Source organism: Bufo bufo, chromosome 1 (assembly GCF_905171765.1).
Source record: "Bufo bufo chromosome 1, aBufBuf1.1, whole genome shotgun sequence".
Classification (NCBI taxonomy): domain Eukaryota; kingdom Metazoa; phylum Chordata; class Amphibia; order Anura; family Bufonidae; genus Bufo; species Bufo bufo.
This window is the reverse complement of record NC_053389.1, coordinates 340429189-340452273: the sequence shown is the minus strand read 5'-3', so window position 1 is coordinate 340452273 and position 23085 is coordinate 340429189. Positions and strand designations below refer to the sequence as shown.

The 23085-nt window shown below is 44.0% G+C and overlaps 1 protein-coding gene across 1 annotated transcript in view; it reads right to left on the bottom strand.

Annotated features, from left to right (window-relative positions):
- Positions 1-18987: 18987 nt before the first annotated feature.
- Positions 18988-23085, bottom strand: part of UBE2B (ubiquitin conjugating enzyme E2 B) — a 40509-nt gene continuing 36411 nt past the window's right edge. The window contains exon 6 of the mRNA XM_040442522.1: positions 18988-19646. Coding sequence (XP_040298456.1) covers positions 19518-19646 — 129 coding nt within the window. The 3' untranslated portion in view covers positions 18988-19517. The remainder of the gene's footprint in view (positions 19647-23085) is intronic.

Below are 23085 nucleotides of genomic sequence, written 5' to 3'. Positions count from 1 at the left end.
TGTGCACAGCGCCGGGCACTGCACCGGCCCCGCCGCAAGTGTCCCTGCCTCCTCCCTTCCCACCACTAATACATTACTTTACTTACTGGAGGGCACTTATGGGGGATATCTGTGGAGGGCACATATATAGCATCTTATGCTATATATGCGTCATCCACAGATATCCCCCCATAAGTGCGTCATCCACAGATATCCCCCATAAGTGCATCATCCACATTACATCCACATCTGCAGACAAGTTTAATAAAAGTAAAAAATGATAAAGATAAAATGAAATAATAATCAAGATCCAAATAAAAGAAAGTACATATAAAAGTATTCAAAAACACACTCTGGTCTCACGCCGTATGCGGCCTGCAATATGGCAACGGCGGGCACATGGTCGTGTGCATGAGCCCTAGTAGTCCTCACTGGTACTGTTGACGCAATATTTTAGGTTTTAAAAATGTGGCTCTCAAAAGAAATTTCAATCGTGGTTTTGGCGATATTTGGCTCGGTTGACAAAAAAGTTTGCCCACCACTGCCCTAGACTAATGACATCTCCGAAAGCTAATTGGAGTGAGGTGTCAGCCAACTGGAGTCCAATCAATGAGATTGGAGGTGTTGGTTACAGCTGCCCTATAAAAAAAAACACACACCAGTTCTGGGTTTGCTTTTCACAAGAAGCATTGCCTGATGTGAAATGATGCCTCGCACAAATGAGCTCTCTATTAAAAATTGTTGACTTGCATAAAGCTGGAAAGGGTTATAAAAGTATCTCTAAAAGCTTTGGTGTTCATCAGTCCACAGTAAGACAAATTGTCTATAAATGGAGAAAGTTCATTGATATCATCAAAGGAAAAATGAATTCCCAAGTTTATCAAGACATTTTGCAGGAGAACTTAAGGCCATCTGTCCACCAGCTGAAGCTCAACAAAAGATGGGTGTTGCAACAGGACAACGACCCAAAGCATAGAAGTAAATCAACAACAGAATGGCTTAAACAGAAGAAAATACGCCTTCTGGAGTGGCCCAGTCAGAGTCCTGACCTCAACCCAATTGAGATGCTGTGGCATGACCTCAAGAAGGCGATTCACACCAGACATCCCAAGAATATTGCTGAACTGAAACAGTTCTGTAAAGAGGAATGGTCAAGAATTACTCCTGACCGTTGTGCACGTCTGATCTGCAACTACAGGAAACGTTTGGTTGAAGTTACTGCTGCCAAAGGAGGTTCAACCAGTTATTAAATCCAAGGGTTCACATACTTTTTCGACCTGCACTGTGAATGTATACATGGTGTGTTCAATAAAAACATGGTAACATTTAATTCTTTGTGTTATTAGTTTAAGCAAACTGTGATTATTGTTGTGACTTCCATATAATTCCAAAGGGTTCACATACCTTTTCTTGCAACTGTATATCTCCCGGAAGAAAAAAGTTCAAGGATCTCAGTTCATATCAGATCCCTTTATTCTACATCACTGACAATTCTGAAGGCGATGTCAGTCCTGGGCTCCCTGGTATCTTGGATCCCGGCGGTAGAATGGGTGCAGCTACATTCTCGTCAGTTGCAGTTGAAAATTTTGGCGGCATTCAAGAAGTACAAAGGAGCCATGGATGTCAGGATAAAAATATTGATGACTACATTAAGGGGTCTTTCTTGGTTGGACAGAGGAAATTTGATTCAGGATATTCCGTAGGCATATCCAGATCCAATTGTCCTAACTACGGATGCAAGCCCCTGGGGATGGGGAGCTCATGTTCAGGGGCACAGCTTTCAGGGTCAATGGTCCCTGAGTCAAAGGGATCTGGATATTTTATTTTTTTCCCCTCCAACCGGAAGGAGTTGGTGGCAGTGAAATTTGTGCTGGAGGCTTCTCATTCCCTTCTAGGCTCAAGTCATGTAAGGATATTATCAGGCAATCGGGTGACCGTAGCCTATTTGAACCACCAAGGGGGAACAAAGTCGGTAGCCCTGGTTGGGAAGCAAAGCAGTTATTTGCGAGATTTGAAAAGCAAGTCTGTCATGTTTCAGCTCTCCATATAAAGGGAAAAGAAAACGTGTAGGCAGACTACCTAAGCAGATGTCCCCTAATAAAGGGAGAATGGTCCTTGAGCAGTTTAATATTTTCCAAGATCACAAGGTTGTGGGGTGTGCCAGTAATAGACCTGTTCGCCTCGAGCAGAAACAAGAAGGAAGATCTGTTTTGTTCACTGAATCCAAGGGAGTCCCCTTATGGGGTAGACGCCCTTCTACTGAAATGGGATTTTTCTCAAGCTTATGCTTTTCCACCCTTTCAATTACTGCCAGTAGTTCTGAAGAAGATCCGGAACGACAGAGCGAGAGTAATCGTCATCGCTTATTTTTGGCCGGGAAGGGCATGGTTTACTCTTCTCAGGACAATGTCTGTGTAAGAACTGTGGATTCTTCTGGAGTTTCCCGATCTACTATTCCAGGGTCCAATCTTCCATCTACCAGTAAATGGTCTACACCTAACTGCTTGGAATTTGAAAGGAACCTATTAGTCAGGAAGGGATTTTCTCAGGAACTTATTTCCACACTGCTTAAAAGTAGAAAGCCAGTAACGGTCTCTTTTTATGCTAGAACATGGAAAAAAATTATAGATTTTTGTAAACTTAACCCTGAAAAATTACCTCCTTTCAGTCCCTATTTCCTATGTTCTGGAATTTCTACAGAAGGGTCTGACCATGGGGCTGGCAAAAAGCAACTTAAAGGTGCAGGTCTCGGCCCTGTCGGTACTATTTGAATTTATTTTTATTTTTTTTTGCTGCGGATCCTTAGGTCCTTAGATTTTTTTTTTTTTTTTTAAGCAGTGGATAGGATAACTCCAGTTTTGTCTCCAAGAGGCCCCCCCCCCATGGAATCTAAATCTGGTCCTTAATTCCTTAACTCAGCCTCCATTTGAACCCATTGAGTCGGCTAGTTATCTTACCTATAAAATGGTTTTACTGGTAGCACTCACCACGGCTAGGAGAATTAGCGAGCTACATGCTATTTCTATAAATCCTCCCTTTACCACGATTCTTGAGGATAGTCATCATTCAACCTGATTTGGCTTTCCTTCCTAAAGTCTCCTCAAAATTCCATAGATCTCAGATCATTCTTCCTTCTTTTTGTGACCATCCTAAAAACTCTAAAGAGAGCGTTTTCATACTCTTGATGTAAGGAGATGCTTGTTGCGTTATCTCAAAATGTCTGAAGGAAGGAGAAAGTTTTCTGCCTTGTTCGTTCTTTTCTCTGGACAGAATAAGGGTAAGAAGGCTACCAAAAATACCTTGTTTAGATGGATTAGACTTTGGTATTTTGCAAGCTTACTTGGAGGCTGGTCTTTCACCTCCAGTCTCGGTGAAGGCTCATTCCACTCGTTCTGTTTCCACTTCTTGGGCTGAAAGGTCGGGTGCTTCCATAGAACAAATCTGTGATCTGGTCTTCTCCCTGTACTTTTTTTCAACACTATCGTTTGAATCTGAACTCTTCCTCTGATCTTTCTTTTGGTAGGAAGGTTTTACAAGCGGTGGTCCCTCCCTAAGGAAGGGCGTTCTCCTCTGTAATTCTCTCTGTGGTGCTGTCGTGGGGGAGGGGTTGATTACCCTTACCGGTAATCGGATTTTCCAGACCCTATGACAGCACCCTTCCTTATTCCCTCCCTGTCTTGAGTTATGGGTTCTTTCCTTCCGGAGCACAAAAAGGTTGTTTTGGTTATATTGATGTTATTGCTTGATTGGTTTAATATAAGGAGTCTCTCTCTTGCTCTGAAATCCACTGACAGGGTAGAGAGGCTCCACCTTTTTATTCTGTAGGTTTCCCGTCCCTGGGGGTGGATCCCTTTCTCTGTGGTGCTGTCGTGGGGTCTGGAAAATCTGATTACCGGTAAGTGTAATCATAATTTTCATACAGTACTAGCATAGGAAGTATTGAACATGGACTTCATGGTGCAATTTCACAGGCCTGACGGACCCATGGAGGAGAGCCCTGTTAAAAATTAGCTTTGTGATATTAATGGGGTTTGTCTAGCATTACAAAAATGATCTACTGTTCTTCCAGAAAGTGCTGAACCTGCCATTAACCCCTTCCTGACCAGTGATGTACTAGTAGGGCTCTGGCCGGGTCTGTAACCCCTTGCTACCAGAGCCGTACATGTACGGCGCTGGTGGGTTCTTTAAACATGCCGCCCGCTCGCACATGCAATGGGTGCCACAGCTGACAGTTCTCTGCTGTTTCAGACAGCAGAGGACCGTGGCTAATGTCTGTGACCGGCAATAATGCCGATTGCAGACATTACAGCCTTTTAGATGCCGTGATCACGGCATCTAAACAGTGAAAAACCCAGAAGCACGCGTTTCCGGGTTAATACCAGCATCCCTGTGCGGCGATCGGGAATGCCGGTAATTAATTCTAATATTGGAGCTACAATTCCTATGTTGGCCAGCAAGTGGCAGGGGGATTATGTCAGCAGGGCACTGATTTGGCTGTCACTCGGTAGGAAGGTCAACGCACCTGACTGAGCAGTTTTTTTTCAAGAGAATAGAGCAGCCATGGTGCGCAAAACAGAAGGTGGAATAACCCCTTTAAAGTTGGCGCCTGCTCCTGAGTGGAGCAGGCGTCATAGCCGCGGGTTGTCTGCTGTTTCATTGAGAATGACAGGGGGCTGCTGCATTGTGTTTCCTATGGAGTTACTGTCTGTAGAAAATTAGACATATGTATTATGAGAGAATACAGTGAATCTCCTAAACATAAGTGATCTCTAAGGTAGTGCATATACAAGTTCAAGGGAACATGCAATAGGTCTATTACAGATTCATAACAGTATTGACATATCAATGCCTAGTGTATAATTACCATCAGGTATGCATAAAATATAAAAAAAACAAAAGGAAAGGGGAGACCAACCAAGACAAGACACAAAAAGGGAAGGATGTCAAGGAAGTAACAGTGAGCTACTACATAAGTGTGTCAATATACGTATCCCAAGGCTGCCAAATACCGTCAAATCGTTCCACTTGGTTGTCATAAGTGCTGTTAGATATTCCATTCGCCTAACATCCATAATACTGGTGGTGAGGTCAGAGGGAGTGGGTCGGTCTTTTCCAAAACTAGCTATGAGGCGTCTGGACGCTTTCAGTACATGTAGCATGAGTAATAGGGTATTTTTTTTTTAGGATAATAGGAGGCATATTCACAGGGCCGTCTTTGCCGCAGGGCAAAAGGGGCAGCTGCCCCGGGCCCAGTTGCTCATGGGGGCCCTGGCCCAACTCGCGACTCTGACTCTATGTATCTAATATGCAGCAGCGCAGCACAGTCTACTCTTCACAGACTAGACAACTTGAACTTACAGCGAAGGCGAAGCACTTCGGCCCCCCACCCCCGTCACTCACGTGGTAAAAGGGGGTGTGTCTTGTGTGAGTCACCGCAGCCTGGTGAAGCGCCACGACGGAGCAGGCATCAGCAGGGACTAAGTCCCCGCCTCCAGTCCGGAGGCTAAAGGGATTGGGTGGCGGTGGTGAGTGAGTCACAGCCTCACGTGACGTGACCACTTACCAGACAAGAACCAGACCAGTCTCAAGTCACTGACCTGTTGACCTGACCTACCTAATAATAGTACAGTCAGGCAGCCAGCCAGAGTCGACCTGCCACTGCCGCGCCAGGAGGGGAGGACAGGACTGAGGAGGAGGTAAGCAAAAAGCAGTGGCACGCTGCGCATAGGCATATATATATATATTGACTTTATTTTATATTAGAAGAAACCGGTCAGGTCACCAGATCCGACCATTCATAAATTTGTGGGGGATTATTATAGAGAGCCCCAGGCGACAAGGGCAGGGGTTGGGTTCTTCTCTCTGTCTGACTCTGCTGCTGAACTGTGGCCTGGGGCCATCACTTGCCACATTTACTAATTTTTGCTCAGGGGGGCCCTCATGGTGTGGACTGGACTGGTCATTTTCACTAAGGAATAGTTTAACCATTTATGTGCAAAAGAGAAAATAAGAAGTCAGCTCCAATCAGATATCTGCACATAGACCAAGACTCTGGGTCTATGTGCAGATATCTGATTGGAGCTGACTTAGTGACCTCTTTTTTTCTCTTTTGCACATAAACGGTTAAACTATATTCCTTAGAAAAAACGACCAGTCCACACCATGTGGGTCTATATTTATGAGGGCCCCCCTGAGCAAAGATTAGTAAATGTGGCCGGCCGGCCCCAGGACACAGTTCAGCAGACAGAGAGAACCCAACTCCTTTGTCTCCCGTCTCTCTAATAATCCACCAGTAATTTAAATAACCCCATTAGTGAAAAATATGAAAAAGAGTTCCCAATCCAGACCCGCATCTCCAACATCTATCTGTTAGAGTAGGATTTAAATGTCTTAGCAGTTGAGGAGTGTTGTACAAAAACATTATGATTTTATGAGTTCTCCTTGTGTGCGGCACAAGTAGAAGTCAGCGCTGTCCTTTTCTATATTAGCTTCCATTCATCCAAAGAGATTGCTCTCCCTATACAAGTCTCCTATTAGGACATATAAGAGTGCCTAGGTATTGAGGAGGGTGATGGAGAAGAAAGAATGATATAAATCTCAGAGATAAGTCCCTTAGTTGAATCCGAGAGTTTACATAATCTCTCGAACATCGTTGGCGTAGATACCTGATTAGCATTGAATAGCGTTGTGAACAAGTGCTGTATTTGCATATGTTGATATCTGGAGGGCTCTGACAAATTGTACGTATCTGTAAGGGTGTCAAAAGGTATTATCTTAAAAGTTCTATAGTCCACAATGTCTACAAATCGGAATAGCTTATTGGAAAACCAAAGCTTGAAAAAGGCATTGCATGCCTGATGGGAACAATGGGTTAAATATAAAGGGTATCATGGAAAACTTATCAGAAGCCAAGGGGAATCTTCGTCTGCCATATATCATATGTGAGGGACATAGGTCCTAATGATTACGGTATTTGATTAGCTGGCAGTTGGTACCATAGTAGCGCATTTGGGTGTACTGGCGCAATCCATAGTTTTTCTATCTCCATCCATCTAGTAACATCGGGTACCCCAAGCCCTCCTTGTGATTTAAGGGCAGTAAGGATGCTACATGATATCCTATGTCTCTTGCCATTTCAGATGAATTTGAGGATTGAAGTGCTCTCAGTTCCCTTCTTGGAATAGGAACTGGAAGAGTTTACAGTATATATAATAGCTTAGGCAGTACGGATATTTTTATTGCTGCTATACGGCCAAATAAAGAGAGAGGTAGGGGCATCCATTTATTCATGAGAGTTTTAAGTTCTGAAAAAAGGGGCGGGAGATTGAGTGTACAGTGAAGCATATGACTTGGTTAATATATACTCACAGATATTTTAAAGTCTTTCCATTTAAATCGGAAGTTATTTTGCAAGTTAGTTAACTTGTCTGATGGGATATTTAATGGTATGGCCTATGTTTTTGTTGTGTTGACCTTATAACCCGATAATTTGACATAAGACTCCAACAGTTTGAACAAGTTCGGCCGGGTGATTTGTAAGTTTGTCAATGTTAGGAGGATATCATCTGCGAAGAGTGATAGTTTAAAGTCCACCTGATTGACTGTCACCCCCTGGATATCTGGGTTTGATTGAATAGCTGCAGCTAGGGGCTCAATACAGAGTATAAAAAGGAGGGGGGAAAGTGGACACCCCTGCCTAGTAATTATGTATCTTTTCAGAGTGAGCATGTGGTGTTTTAATAACCGCTGTGGGTTGGGTATAGAGTCTATGAAGGGCATTAACAAAAGGACCCTCAATGCCAAAACCCCACAGGGCAGAGAACATGAAATGCCAACTTAGGCGGTCAAAGGCCTTTTCTGCATCCAAACATAACAACAGAGCTTGTTGTCCAGTCCTGTTAATAATATCAATCAGATCTATGGTCCTCCTCGTGTTGTCGATTCGCTAGAATTTTAGTAAATATTTTTAAATCTGAATTGAGGAGGGCTATAGGGCAATAGTTGGAACAATCCAAGTGTTCCCTGCCAGGTTTTGGAATGAGGGTAATGTAAGATTGCAACATTGAAGCAGGTATTGGTGAGCCCTGTACGAAAGAATTAAATAGCATAACCATATGTGGGAGGAGAATAGCAGAGAATGTCTTATAATGAAGATATGGTGGACCGTCTGGTCCAGGAGATTTATTATTGGGGAGTCTTGATATCAACTCTTGGATTTCTTCTACAGTGATCTGAGTATTAAGGGAAGTTAGGGCAGCTTTCGACAGCTTGGATAGGTTACACTGACGTAAAAAGGAGGAGAACAGTTTTTGACGCTCTATTGGATCAGTGGGTGTTTGTTGCGGGAGGGAATAGAGGGCTTCATAATATTTTTGGAAAAGGCCCGTAATGACATTAGGATCATATGTTATAGTACCATCCGATTGCCTCAAGGCGGTCTGGGTCCCCGTGACAGTAGAGCCGCACAGCTGACGTGTTAAGACAGTATGTGGTTTGTTGCCCCACGCGTAGAAGTGTTGGCGGGAATATAAGAGTAGCTTATCAGTCTTCGCAAATGCTAAATCTCGCAATTTTGCCCGAAGAATGACAATATGCGGTAATAGAGACGCGCAACTCGCGGCATTTAACTGTTTCTCTAGAGTCTTCAGCTGGTTTTCAATGGTAACGCGCTGAAAGTTATGGTCTCTTTTCAATTTAGAACTGACTGCTTTACAATTTCCCCTTAACACAGCTTTATGCTCTTCCCATAGTGTGGATGTAGAAGAAACCGAAGGTTGGTTCATGGTGAAGTATTCGGAGAGATTGTCAGTGAGCTCCTGTCTGGGAATGGGTCTGGTGAGAAGTCATTCATATGCCAATGGCAAACTTTGGTATGTGTTTTATTGGTTTTAAGACAAATGGAGATCGGGGCATGGTCGGACCATGTGATAGATCCTATATCTGCTTCTGCTAGTGACCTAAGGATGGGGACATTGCCAAAAAAGTAGTCAATACGAGAGTGTGTGGCATGAGGGCGAGAATAGAAAGTATAAGTCTTAGACTTGCAATTGTAACAAAACTGCAGCACTCTCCAGCCTTGGTCCTTTCAAACTTTTATTCACCAGTACAAAAAATGCGACGTTTCGATCTGTGTGATCTTTCTCAAGCAATACAATAATGTGAACTAAACCGGATACTTATACTCTATTCAGCCGGCCACATGGCTCAATCAATTTAATCAAAAAAACACATGTGAGTACCTCTCTCTTCCCATGTTCAACCCCCAACAGGGTTAACCCAATATGTCTTTCTCGAACATCCTAAACTGTGTATACATAATCATGTTAATACATATAAGTCTGTCAACTTACTGTGATGCGTAGTGTGAACCGGGGGATAACGCGTCACAGTAAGTTGACAGACTTATATGTATTAACATGATTATGTATACACAGTTTAGGATGTTTGAGAAAGACGTATTGGGTTAACCCTGTTGGGGGTTGAACATAGGAAGAGGGAGGTACTCACATGTGTTTTTTTGATTAAATTGATTGAGCCATGTGGCCGGCTGAATAGAGTATAAGTATCCGGTTTAGTTCACATTATTGTATTGCTTGAGAAAGATCACACAGATCGAAACGTCGCATTTTTTGTACTGGTGAATAAAAGTTTGAAAGGACCAAGGCTGGAGAGTGCTGCAGTTTTGTTACAATTGCATCTGGATTTGGGAAGTATAAGACTGGTTTCTGACACAGCGGGCACCACCACAGTAAGGAACAATATTCATTTTTTGTAGTGCTGCTACATTTTTCTTTTTTCTAAGTCTTAGACTTAGGATAGCTTATGCGCTATAGGTCATATAATGCAAATTGTCGGATTAAACGTCTGAAAAGACGCGAACGTCTACTTTGTGCCTGTGGTATCACTTTTCCTGTCAGGGGTAGGCGATCCAAAGTTTCAGAGAAAGAAACATTAAAATCACCTCCTATTATCAAAGCCGCCGGGAGCTATCGCGATAATTTCAAGAGCACTTTATTAATAAAGGTGATTTGTGCAGAGTTTGGGGCATAAAGATTGCATAAAATAAGGGAAGTACCTTGAAACGAAGTCTGGAGTATGACATATCTACCATTTGGGTCAGGCATGCAGGATTCCACCTGAAGGGGCAATCAGCAGTTAAAAGATTAGCCACTCCAGCCACCACCTTCCCAGAAGATGCAGAGTGTACTCGAGGGTTTTGGCGGCAAACTTGAACGTGCCACTACTGTCAAAATGTGTCTCCTGTAGGAAAACCACATCCGCTCTCTGTGAGTGGCATTCTGCTAAGGCCAATCTCCGTTTTGCATTGGAGTTTAGACCTTTAACATTCATGGACATACATTTTCATTGCCAAAATGATTAAATGTATCACCATACTTGCTATTGGATGAGTGTGAGGTATTCCTCCAGGAGATCCAAGGCCAGTAGAGCCTACAAAGGGTCTGCAGGAACCAGCTTCTACCGTCAGGATATCTATAATCAAAAGAGGGGGAGGGAAAAGACACAAGGGGAAAAGGGGACACAAAAGACCACAAATATACATTGAGTGTAGGAGTAATCCAAACCTTGGACACCAGTGTCCAGCTAGGGGTTAACAACCAGCACTTAACAATATGCATCAGACCCTGTCTCAACTCCCCTTTCTCAATGGGAATAAGGGAGAGGAAGAAGGTAAGAAGAAAAGCCCACATTGTGGAAGCATGGCTGGGCGGTCTCAAGAAAGCGCAAATACAGATACTCGCAAGAAAGAATGAGGTGTACAAAGCATAGTAACAGTACACCAAACTGTGCCGGTTCTAAAAATAAAATAAAACAGTTGTAACTCCGAGAAGTACTGAAACAGTTCTCTACAGATTAGGAACTAAAAGAAAAAAAGTATACACCGCCATCAAGCATAACGAATAATTTCAGGAGATGACCATTGAGAGTCTTCTCAAAAAAGTAGATAAATCAGGTGTGCGCGTCGCGTATCCTCGGACTCGCTGGTCCATCCTGAAGAGGGGATCGATGTCTTTTGTGTCGAACTGTATTCCAGATCGGCGGTTGAGCAGCCGGAGGATCAGGAATCTCCCATCAGTGGGAGAGGAATGTCCAGTGCAGAGCAGAAAGAGGGCAAGTCTGCATACGATCTTAAAGTAATGGTTCTGCCGTTTCTAGAGACTATTAAGGTGAAGGGATATCCCCAACAGTAAGGTATTTTTCTCTGCCTCAGAACAGCCAGAAGGGGCTGTAGTGCTCTTCTTTTTTGAAGTGTCAGCCAGGAGAGATCCTGGTAAAGCTGGACCCGAGCCCCATGGAATTCAATGGTACGGAGCAAACAAGCCTTTGCCATGATGGATTCCTTAAGTTGGAAATCGTGTACGCAACAGGTCACATCACGAGATTGCCCAGAGGTGTTTTTGGGACACAAAGCTCTATGGGCATGGTCCAACTTAATGGCTTGTAAATGTTGAGAGTCCAGTATGGAGTTAAATAAGTCCCCTAACACATTGTGTAGGTTCTCTTCAGTCTCAGATTCAGGTAAACCTCTGATTCTAATATTGTTTCTTTGTCTTCTATTATCTAGATCTTCCAAGTGTCGTGTGTTATCCCTAATGTTTTGGGAGTAACAAGTAATGACTGATTGTAAGCGAGCAATATATTGACGAGTGCCGACGAAACGACATTTGTTTGAAATCTAGTCGCAAGGATGATATTTCAGTTTTGCAGGTGCTTCTCACCTCTGACACAAGAGCCTTGAAGTCTTCTTTAGTCGGTAGTTGTTGCAAAGATTTCTGGAGTGCAATGCTCCTTCATCTCCATCCTCCAGGGTGTCTGATAATTGTTCCCAGTTAGTAATGTCCCTTCACGCTCTGAGGACTGCAATTGATCTGTGCCCTTTCCAGGAGGATCGGTCCAGTCACGGCGTCTCTGCGACGGCGTGGCTTGAGGCCCAGTACGCTTGGGTGCCATAGCTTGCTTTTTATGTGGGCTGCTGTTAATTGTGAGGCCGCCTCTATATCCCCCCCCCCACCATGTGGGTATGCAGGGGCCTGGGTCAAACTCCCGTGCTAGCAGGGAAAGTTGTGATGGGGTGCCTAACCTGGCAGTGTCCTGTCGTAGGCCTCGCGGCAGTGGATGGTCACGTGCTTGGACCGCCGGAGCGGCTTCTGTGAGTTCCGGAGGTGGAAGGTCGCAGTCCCCATGCTGAGCCACGGAGCTGCACCGCAAGTAAGATTCTATCGGCAGCGACCTCAAGGGGGGTGCCGGGGTGCTTCTTGATCTCTTGAAGGGCAACTTCTTCCCCATGGAACGCATCCACCCAGCTAATAAGTCCCCTGATATGAAGCAGAGCGGCGGAGATCGCGCCTCACGCTGCCATCTTGCTCGACGTCCATGCCACGCCCCCCATTTTTACCTATTTTCATCACCCTACAGTTGTGCTCCTAGAGTTTAAATTTCATTTAGAAAGCAAGGTTACAGAGTCTGAAGTAAGAATGGACAGGCACAAAATTCACATTGCTTGAGATCCAGTGTGAAGTTTCCACAGTCAGTGATGGTTTGGGGAGCCATGTCATCTGCTAGTGTTGGTCCCCTGTGTTATATCAAGTCCAGAGTCAGCACAGCTGTCTACCAGGAAATTTTAGAGCACTTCATGCTTCCCTCTGCTGACCAGCTTTATGCTGATTTCCAGCAAGACTGGGCAACTGCCAAAGTACCTATTTCCTGGTTTAACCACTGTATCATTGTTCTTGATTGTCCATCAAACTTGTCTGCCCCAAAGCCCATAGAGAATCTATGGAATCTATGGGCTATTGTTAATAGGAAGATGAGGGGGACGTGGCCTAGCAGTTCATAGAGCAGGATGGGTGACCGCCGAGCTCCGCCACCAAGCTGCAATATTAGTGGCCCCGGGCCTAAATCATCACTCCCCACATAAGCAAGAAGCTGCCTAAAAAGCCACCACAAGGGCCCCTACCTCCTCCAGAACCCCCACAACGCGGTACACTCCGGGACTTCATCCTGTGCACCGCCCCTGCAGACGCGCTCCCACAGCGCTGCAGAGAGGAATGAGAGCACGAGGCGACGTACTCCCTCGCAGCAAAGGAGCCTCCAGCACTAACCTTCATGGCTACAGAGGCCTGCCAGCCCCCAGCCTCTGCACCGCTGCCCTGGACATGGGCTCAGCAGGAAGATCCTGCTCCCAAGATGGCACCCGCATGTTCTGGCCCGCCGATAGCGGGAGAGGTGCCCCCTCAGGTCAGTGCCCAGAGGAGATACCCTGACCCCCTCCTAACATCTTACCCCGGCCCATTCCCCCAGCAGACGGGGACCCCCAGATGTTACAGTGGCAGTGCCCTCTGCCCCCCCCCCCCCCCCCCTCTCTGGAACTTGAGGAAGACATTGGGGCTACTCCCTCAATGCAGCAGTATGCTTCCTCCACCCTACACACTCTCCGCGACATGCCGCTCTGAAATTTCTGCGGTACGGAGTAACCTACACTCTATTGACACCTGGGTGGAGACCCTGGAGAAGGAACACGAAGTTACGCAGTCCTGTGTGTCTCAACTCCACACCTCGGTGTCCTCACAGGATCAGGTCCTGGTGCTCTTTGATTTAGTGTCATTTGGAAGACTTCGACAATCGCAGGAGAAGGAATAATATCAAAATCTGTGGCCTCCCAGGGGAGGAGGACATACAAGGAATTCTGCATGCGCTCCAACAAAATTATGGGGGACCCCCTCCTTCTCATACTACTAAGCTGGACAGGGCCCGAAGAGCTCTCCGGCCCAAAGGATCCACCTCCCAACCCAGAGACATTTTTTTTTTCTGTGTCCATGATTTCACCCTGAAAGAAGCAATCATGGTGAAAACTAGGGACTTCCGATTTCTGGATTTACGGGGGCCCCGGGTGCAGCTCCTCTAGGACATTGCAGAAACAACGCCATCTCCACACCCTACTGGAAACCCTGAGAGACCATCGGATCCCGTACCGCTGGGGGGTTCCCCTTTGCCCTAAACGCCTGTATAAATGGCCGCACAGTGGTCTTATGCTCCTACACTGACCTCGACCCATTCTGTGCCGCACTTGACTTGCCAGTACCTGACCTCTGTGACTGGGATATTGCCACAACATCCCTGCCTGCCCCACTTGCTTGGCAGGCGACAGGAGGTCACAAGAGATGTCGACTGCCCTCGCCCACAGTGATGTCTGCTGACCCTGGAGGAGCATCCCCCTCAGCAAGACTGGCACTCCCTGAACCCGGAGGAACGACCCCCCTTCCCATCGTTGATTGACTTGTCTGCGTGCCTGAACATTCTCCTTTGCCTTCTTGGGGACTTGCGCTGTCAGGGCCTAGGAAGTTATAATGGTGGCGTGGTTGCCGCCTGTTGACTGCAGTTTTTACTGTTCTTGACCTATTAGTTCTGCTCAGGTTTCCGCCCCTCTCTTAGGATGTGACTGGTTCGGTCCCCAGACAGTGGGACTCTGTGAGTGTGCTCCGCTCGCTTTTGTTCCAGTGGGGTTTGTTCCTTTCTAGACATTTTTAGTCTGTTTATTCTAGGTATATAGTTAATTGCTTGTTTTTGTGAAGTCTTGTGGTGTCTGAGTCTTCCCCTACTATTTCATAACCTTTCACTTCCTCTTCCTCTTTGCGAAGCACTACTACCCCCATTCATCCCTTGCTAATCATAGTCGCCGAAAGGCAGGCTTCGCCATATTGTTGTCGGCCTCTTCTCCCATCTCAGTATCCTCCTCCCACATTGACCCAGCTGGTCTCTATGTCATTCTGGAAGGGACTTATCAGGGTCGCCCTATTGTACTCTGTATGCCCCCAACACCTCCCAGCTTCCATTTGTGTGTCAGGTCCTATGCAAACTCCAGGGCCTGCCTCTGGCCGTGTGGATCCTGGGTGAGGATTTTAACATGATCTTCTCCGAGAATACGTACTGGTTGTCCCTCCTTTCCACTCCGCCTCTCTCGACCCAGGGCCACCTGGCTAGGACTACCATAGCACAATTCGTCGCTTTGCCCTTTACGACCTCTGGAGGGTGGACAACCCCTCGGGTAGTGTTTACCTTCCATTTTCCCCCATAAACTATACACCCGGATAGACTACTTCTGCAATACTCTGACTTTGAAGATGATGTGTGATGTTTCCATTGAACTTCTCTCCGGGTCAGACCACGCCCCTGTCACACACTCTTTCTTCTCAACCTGTATTACAAAGCACCAGTCATTGTGATTCTCTATTGAAATCACTATCTACCCCTGCAAACATTGAGTGGTATATCTGAACATTCTTCAGCAAAAACACCGGCTCGGTCCGCTCCCAGGTCGTGCTCTGGGAAGCCCACAAGGCGGTAGTTCATGGCCAGTGCATTGCACTGGCCTCACAGCTTTATAAACATAGAACATTCCGGGTTCGGGAACTCACTGCGCAAATTAATTCTCTGCAATCCCGACTGAGCCTCAAGTCTTTCTCTTCTCCGGGAGCTAGTGAAGGCCTCCATGCATAACATGGAACGCATGCTACTTTATTTCAAGCAGTGATACTACAAGAATGGAAATAAAGCCCACACTATATTTTAGCCCGCTAATTGAGGGACGCTGCCTCCAAGCGTGCTCCCCAGGCGGTCAAAGACACGGCTGGTTGCCCCCAATACCACCACGATTACTACTCCAAGCTGTATAACCTTACCGATAAACACTCGCACACTCCCAGACTACCCCACATACAGGATTATCTATCCTCTTGTAAATTGCCCAGGCTCTCCTCGGAGGTGGATGCCTCCTTGAACAGCCCCATATCCTCCGAGAAACTAACTGATGTCATTAAAACTCTCCTCCCTGATGGGTTTACAGACCTGTACTACAAGATGTTGCGATTGGAACTCTCCCCCCAGCTTCTGGCCTTACTCAACTTGTTTCTACTGGGCTCCCCAATCCCATCGTCCATGCTGTCATTGTAGTCATCCATAAAATGGGTAAAGACACTCAGGACTTTGCTAACTATAGACCGATCACCCTCTCCTTCCGACCACAAATCCAAGCCCTTTCCACCGCCTCCAACTCAAAAATGCTTTCCTCAACTTTGAGACTGCGAAAAGGCTTGTACATTCCCTCATCTTCCGCCTAGACTACTGCAACTTCCTCCTCTGTGGCCTTCCATCTAGAACTCTCACACCCCTCCAACCTATTCTCAACTCTGCTGCCCGACTAATCCACCTGTTACTCCTCTGCCAATCCCTACACTGGCTGCCCATTGCCCAGCGAATTCAGTTCAAAATACTAATACATACAAGGCTGTCCACAACCTGTCCCTTCCATATATCTCTGAGCTACTTTCCCTACACATCCCCACATGCAGCAATCTATGATCCTCACAAGACCTCCTTCTCTCCTCTCATCACCTCTTCCTAAAATCGCCTCCAAGATTTCTCCCGTACATCCCCCACACTCTGGAACTCGCTACCACAACATGGATTCCAATGTAGGTGAGTCTTTCAAAAGAAACCTGAAAACCCACCTCTTCAGACAAGCCTACAACCGGTGACCCTGCTGCCTCTATACCGCCATGACCAACTTTACACTCACCTACTGTGTCCTTCTCCCATACCATGTAGATTGTAAGCGCTCATGGGCAGGGCCCTCTCCTTCTGTACCAGTTTGTAACTCGTCTTGTTAATTTGTAGTGCAATTGTCTGTATTATGTATGTATGTATGTATGTATACCCCCTTTTCATATGTACAGCACTATGGAATGAATGGTGCTTTAATAATAGGTCTGAGAAAAAATAAAAAGTACTCTGTGCATTCCATATGCCATTCCGCAAAAAAAAAAATAGAACATGTCCTATTAATTGTCCGCTTTACAGACAAGGATGGATGGTACTGTTCTATTAGGGGCCAGCTGTTCCATTCTGCAATATACAGAATGCACACAGATGTCATCCGTATTTTTTGCAGATCCGTTTTTGTTTTTTCTCGGACCGCAACATACATACAGTAGTGTGCAAGATGCCTTACTCAGAATCCAAGCCCGAATTTTTTTTTTTTTTTGAATCAGGCCTCTGAGCCTGAGTTAGAAAACATCCAAGCTGACTACTCTGATCTCTCTGCGCTTAAAGGAAGATGGACCAGGTTCAGAAAGTGTTTTCAGCAATAGCTTAACACATTATCTGCCTAATCACATCTTTTAATTCTTCTCAAAGTAGGTACTATGGGGGTCATTTATTTAACAGAAATACACCTATATTAGGCGTATTTATGGCATATATTGCGGTGCAAAGGTCCTTTGTGTCGCAATCTGCGACTTTTCCTCCCTCACGCAAAGTCTAAAAAGGGGGTGGGGAAGGCAGTTTTAAACAGAAAATGGTGTAAAAATGTATAGAAAGCTTCCTAGAAGCGGCAGGGGATTCACCAAAGTTATGTCACTCTTCATATACACACAGGGAAAAAAGACACAAGAGGGTTTAGCCATAACACCATTAGGTAGACTGTACAGCATATATGCACAGGCACTTACAACTGCTGGGCCCAGAGCGGTCTCCATGGTATCATTCCCTAGTTCAGACATCTTTACAGCCCCTTCCTTAGCATGCAAGTGTGCCTTTTAAAACATTCTTACCTTCATTCCTCAGATCAGAGGGCGACCCCACCTTGAACAGTTCACCAGACCAAGATATGCCCAGACCATGCCAGAAGCAGCCACGCAGTCATTGCCCAGCCAGCTGCCTGTGGCCCCATTCCAATGTCATGCGCCAGTGTCGAACCCGTGCCCTCCAATGAGTGTCTGTATGTGCCACTCAGAGCACGCCATGTGAGACCAGAGGGAGAAGAAAAGGAGCAACCGTGTGTAGCTAAGGTATAGCCTCGCACCAGCAGCCACAGATACTCAACTAGGGACTTAGCTACTGCCTTCTGACTATGCGAAAAAAAAAGACATTAGGTATCGCCGTGTCCATAATGACAGATTCTTAAAAAATATTGCATGATCTACCCCATCAGGTGAATGCCGTAAAAAAATAAATGGTTCTAGAAAAGCCATTTTTTGGTCACCTATCTTCATAAAAAGCATAATATTGAGTGATCAAAAAGTTGTATATACCACAATATGTTACCAATGAAAACAACCTCATCTCGCAAAAAACAAGCCTCAACTCAAGATCATTGCCAGAAAAATAAAATATGGCTCTCAGAAAAGGGCAAAACAAAAATGATTTTGGTTTTTCAACATTGCTTTTATTGCGTAAAAGTGGCAAAATGTAAAAAACAAATATAAAAAAACCCATATAAAATTGGTTTTTCCATTTATTCCTCCATGATGGCATTAAAGTGAGAGATGACCCTTCTCCAACCAGGTATGGACAGGAAGAATAAATGTGACCCTCCTTAATGTCTTCCTGTCCCTTCCAGGTGGAGAGAAATCTTGCTTGCAGCAATGGAGTGGGGCTGTTCCTGTGGAGGCAAGAAGGGTGGTGGATGTGTTACAAATGCCTATTTTTTCAATTGTAAATGGATTGAGGGGAAATGGGAGTTTTAATTTAAAAAAAATAAATTTATAAGTTTTTTTTTTTGGTCCCACTATTGGACTTAACCTTTTAAAAAGGTCTGATCCTTTTTCCAATGCAGTACAATACATGCTGTATTGTACTGCACTGATCTGTCACACACACACACACTGACAGTTCACCTTTGAGACCCAGCCTGGGGTCTGGGCCTCAGAAACGGCAGGCCCTGATGTCTTTGTAAGGCCTTGGGTCACCTTAGCAGCCATCAGCAACCCAGTATCGCATCACGGGAAGCAGATTGGTTCAGAGCTGAAGCCTCCTCCCTCTGTATACCCCTTAGTTGTCACGGTTGTTATTAACTGCATCATCCAATCTGTTAACCCACCAGCGCTGGAGTTTTTTTTTTTACTGATGCTGGCGGTTACAGCTGGACCCCTGCCACTAATTGGGCAAGCACAGCTCCTGTGCTCGCCCAATTAGCATGCCATAATAGTAAGGCTTTAGTCATCTAGGGGTTAAAATAGACTAAAAACAATCCTCAGATAAAACAAACAAAAAACACACAGAAATAGTTGAATTATTCAACTCTATTGTGAACAGTTTAACAGCTTACCTTAAAATGTTTAAAAAAAAGAAAAGAAAACAAATCTGCAAGTGCTCTCCTTCTATTAAAAAAAAAAAAAAAGTCACAAAACTGAAGCATTCAAATTTCTTAAAGAAAAGAAAATGTGTACGGATTTACAAAATGTGTATTTGCATGAAAACTCCATGCCAACATTATCCAGTAGGGGTAATACAAACAGGATATATTACAAATGTAGCAATAACTTATTCTCAAACCATGCACAACATGCAATAAAAAATACACTAAGATACACAAGCTTTTACACTTTCCAAACAGGAGTATAATGGGGTGAGAGAACCAAGTCTGCCATCAACTGCAAATCTTTGAACCATGAGGCATTGGCAATTCTCAATCCTGTCTCTTAGGATGTTAAGATGTACATAGAGAAGTGTCAGAGAGAAGCTTAGGAATCGTTCCAACTTTGCTCAACAATAGCAGATACCCTCTTTTCATATTCACGTTTATTTTCCTGATAAAGTTGTGCTGCTTGGCTGTTCGCAGGGCTGTTTGGATTTGGTTCATCAAGTAGAGACTGCAAAAAAATAAATAAAAATTAAATACATGTATGAATGAAGGTTTGATATCTACACAGAGAGCAGATAATTAGGGAACTTGCCATTTGCACAGTAGCATTCTACATTAAAGGGGTTATCGGGGTAATACCATCAATATCACATCCCAGGACCCACGTCAATAAGGTGTTTTAAGAAGCTGCAAAATAAATATATATATATATATATTTATTAAATAAATAATGATATAGAAAAACTACTGGCAGCACCACCATAAAGGTAACATAAAGGCGGGTGCAAAGTCCAAGTACGGCAACTGGATCTTACCCACTTGTAGATAAGAAAAATTGGACTGCACTCTAGACGGTTTCTTCAGTAAAACAACAGGTAGTGTTTATTCAAACATGTGGTGGCAGCAAACAAGCGACGTTTCGACTCAACATGAGCCTTTCTCAAGCATATATATGGGTGAACCAATCAAAGCATTTGATGCATCAACATAATTGATACTTAGTAAAAAACTGTGCAAAAAGTAATGATAATTTTTATGACAATATGTAAACTTTTTGCACAGTTTTTTTTACTAAGTATCAATTATGTTGATGCATCAAATGCTTTGATTGGTTCACCCATATATATGCCTGCTTTGCACTTTTATCAATGCTTGAGAAAGGCTCATGTTGAGTCGAAACGTCGCTTGTTTGAATAAACACTACCTGTTGTTTTACTGAAGAAACCGTCTGGAGTGCAGTCCAATAACACACACACACACACATGCGAAAATGCCCATACTATTAAAATATAATATTAATGGTATACGGAAAATGGCATAACGGGAAAAAAATTAAAACAGCCATTTTTGTCACTTCAACTACCCAATACATTTTTTTTTTTTAAAGTGATCGCACACACTTTAAATTGGTATCACTGAAAACAACAGATCACACAAAAAATGAGCCCTCTCACAGCCCCGTACACATGACTACAAAAAAGTTATAGGGGTCAGAATATGGTTAAAAAAAAAAAAATTCCCCTAAAGTGTTTTTTTTTTTGTATTAAAATGCAAGAAAAATTATACAAGTGTGGTATCGTTGTAAATCGTACTGACCTGGAGAATGAAGATACCAGGTCAATTTTACCGCACAGTGTAAAAAAACAACAAAAAAAAAAAAAAAACACACCTTTATCAGAACTGCGTTTTTTCCCCAATTCTTCCCCATTTTGAATTTCCCCACTTCCTACTACATGGTATGCAACCGTAAATGGTGCCATTAGAAAGAACAACTTGACACAAAAAATAAATGGAAAAAAAAAAAAAAAAAAAAAAAAAAGAAGAAGTTAGGACTATGGGAAGGCAGGGAGTAAAAAAAAAAAAAAAAAACTCAAAAATGGAAAATCTCAGGGTCCTTAACCACCTCAGCTCCCCTGGCTTAAACCCCCTTAATGACCAGACCACTTTTTACACTTCTGACCTACACTACTTTCACCGTTTATTGCTCGGTCATGCAACTTACCACCCAAATGAATTTTACCTCCTTTTCTTCTCACTAATAGAGCTTTCATTTGGTGGTATTTCATTGCTGCTGACATTTTTACTTTTTTTGTTATTAATCGAAATTTAACGATTTTTTTGCAAAAAAATGACATTTTTCACTTTCAGTTGTAATTTTTTTTTTTAAAAAACGACATCTATATATAATTTTTTCTCTAAATTTATTGTTCTACATGTCTTTGATAAAAAAAAAAATGTTTGGGTAAAAGTTATAGCGTTTAAAAACTATGGTACAAAAATGTGAATTTCCGCTTTTTGAAGCAGCTCTGACTTTCTGAGCACCTGTCATGTTTCCTGAGGTTCTACAATGCCCAGACAGTAGAAAAACCCCACAAATAACCCCATTTCGGAAAGTAGACGCCTTAAGGTATTCGCTGATGGGCATAGTGAGTTCATAGAACTTTTTATTTTTTGTCACAAGTTAGCGGAAAATGATTATTTTATTTTTTTCTGACAAAGTCTCATATTCCACTAACATGTGACAAAAAATAAAAACTTCCATGAACTCACTATGCCCATCACGAAATACCTTGGGGTGTCTTCTTTCCAAAATGGGGTCACTTGTGGGGTAGTTCTACTGCCCTGGCATTTTAGGGGCCCTAATGTGTGGGAAGTGGTTTGAAATCAAAATGTGTAAAAAAATGCCCTGTGAAATCCTAAAGGTGCTCTTTGGAATGTGGGCCCCTTTGCCCACCTAGGCTGCAAAAAAGTGTCACAGATTTGGTATCGCCGTACTCAGGAGAAGTTGGGCAATGTGTTTTAGGGTGTCTTTTTACATATACCCATGCTGGGTGAGATAAATATATCTCGGTCAAATGCCAACTTTGTATAAAAAAAATTGGAAAAGTTGTCTTTTGCCGAGATATGTCTCTCACCCAGCATGGGTATATGTAAAAAGACACCCCAAAACACATTGCCCAACTTCTCCTGAGTACAGCGATACCACATGTGTGACTTTTTTGCAGCCTAGGTGCGCAAAGGGGCCCAAATTCCAATGAGTATCTTTTAGGAGGGCATTTGGATTCCAGACTTCTCACGCTTTAGGGCCCCTAAAATGCCAGGGCAGTATAAATACCCCACATGTGACCCCATTTTGGAAAGAAGACACTCCAAGGTATTCCGTGAGGGGCATGGCGAGTTCATAGAAGTTTTTTTTTTTTGGCACAAGTTAGCGGAAATTTTTAGTTTTTTCTCACAAAGTCTCCCTTTCCGCTAACTTGTGACAAAAAATAAAATTTTACATGAACTCGCCATGCCAGTCACAAAATACCTCGAGGTGTCTTCTTTCCAAAATGGGGTCACATGTGGGGTATTTAGGGCCCCTAAAATGCCAGGGCAGTATAAAGCGTGAGAAGAAGTCTGGAATATAAATGTCAAAAAAAAATTACGCATTTGGATTCCGTGAGGAGTATGGTGAGTTCATGTGAGATTTTATTTTTTGTCACAAGTTAGTGGAATGAGACTTTGTAAGAAAAAACAAAAAAATAAAAAAAATATCAATTTCCGCTAACTTGTGCCAAAAAAATGTCTGAATGGAGCCTTACAGGGGGGTAATCAATGACAGGGGGGTGATCAGGGAGTCTATATGGGGTGATCACCCCCCTGTCATTGATCACCCCCTTGTAAGGCTCCATTCAGAGGTCCGTATGTGTTTTGCGGATCCACGGATCCAATCCGCAAAACACATACGGACCTCTGAATGGAGCCAGCCTTACAGGGGGGTGATCAGGGAGTCTATATGGGGTCATTGATCACCCCCCTGTAAGGCTCCATTCAGACGTCCGTATGTGTTTTGCGGATCCTCAAAACACATACGGACGTCTGAATGGAGCCTTACAGGGGGGGTGATCAATGACAGGGGGGTGATCAGGGAGTCTAATATGGGGTGATCAGGGGTTAAGTGTCGG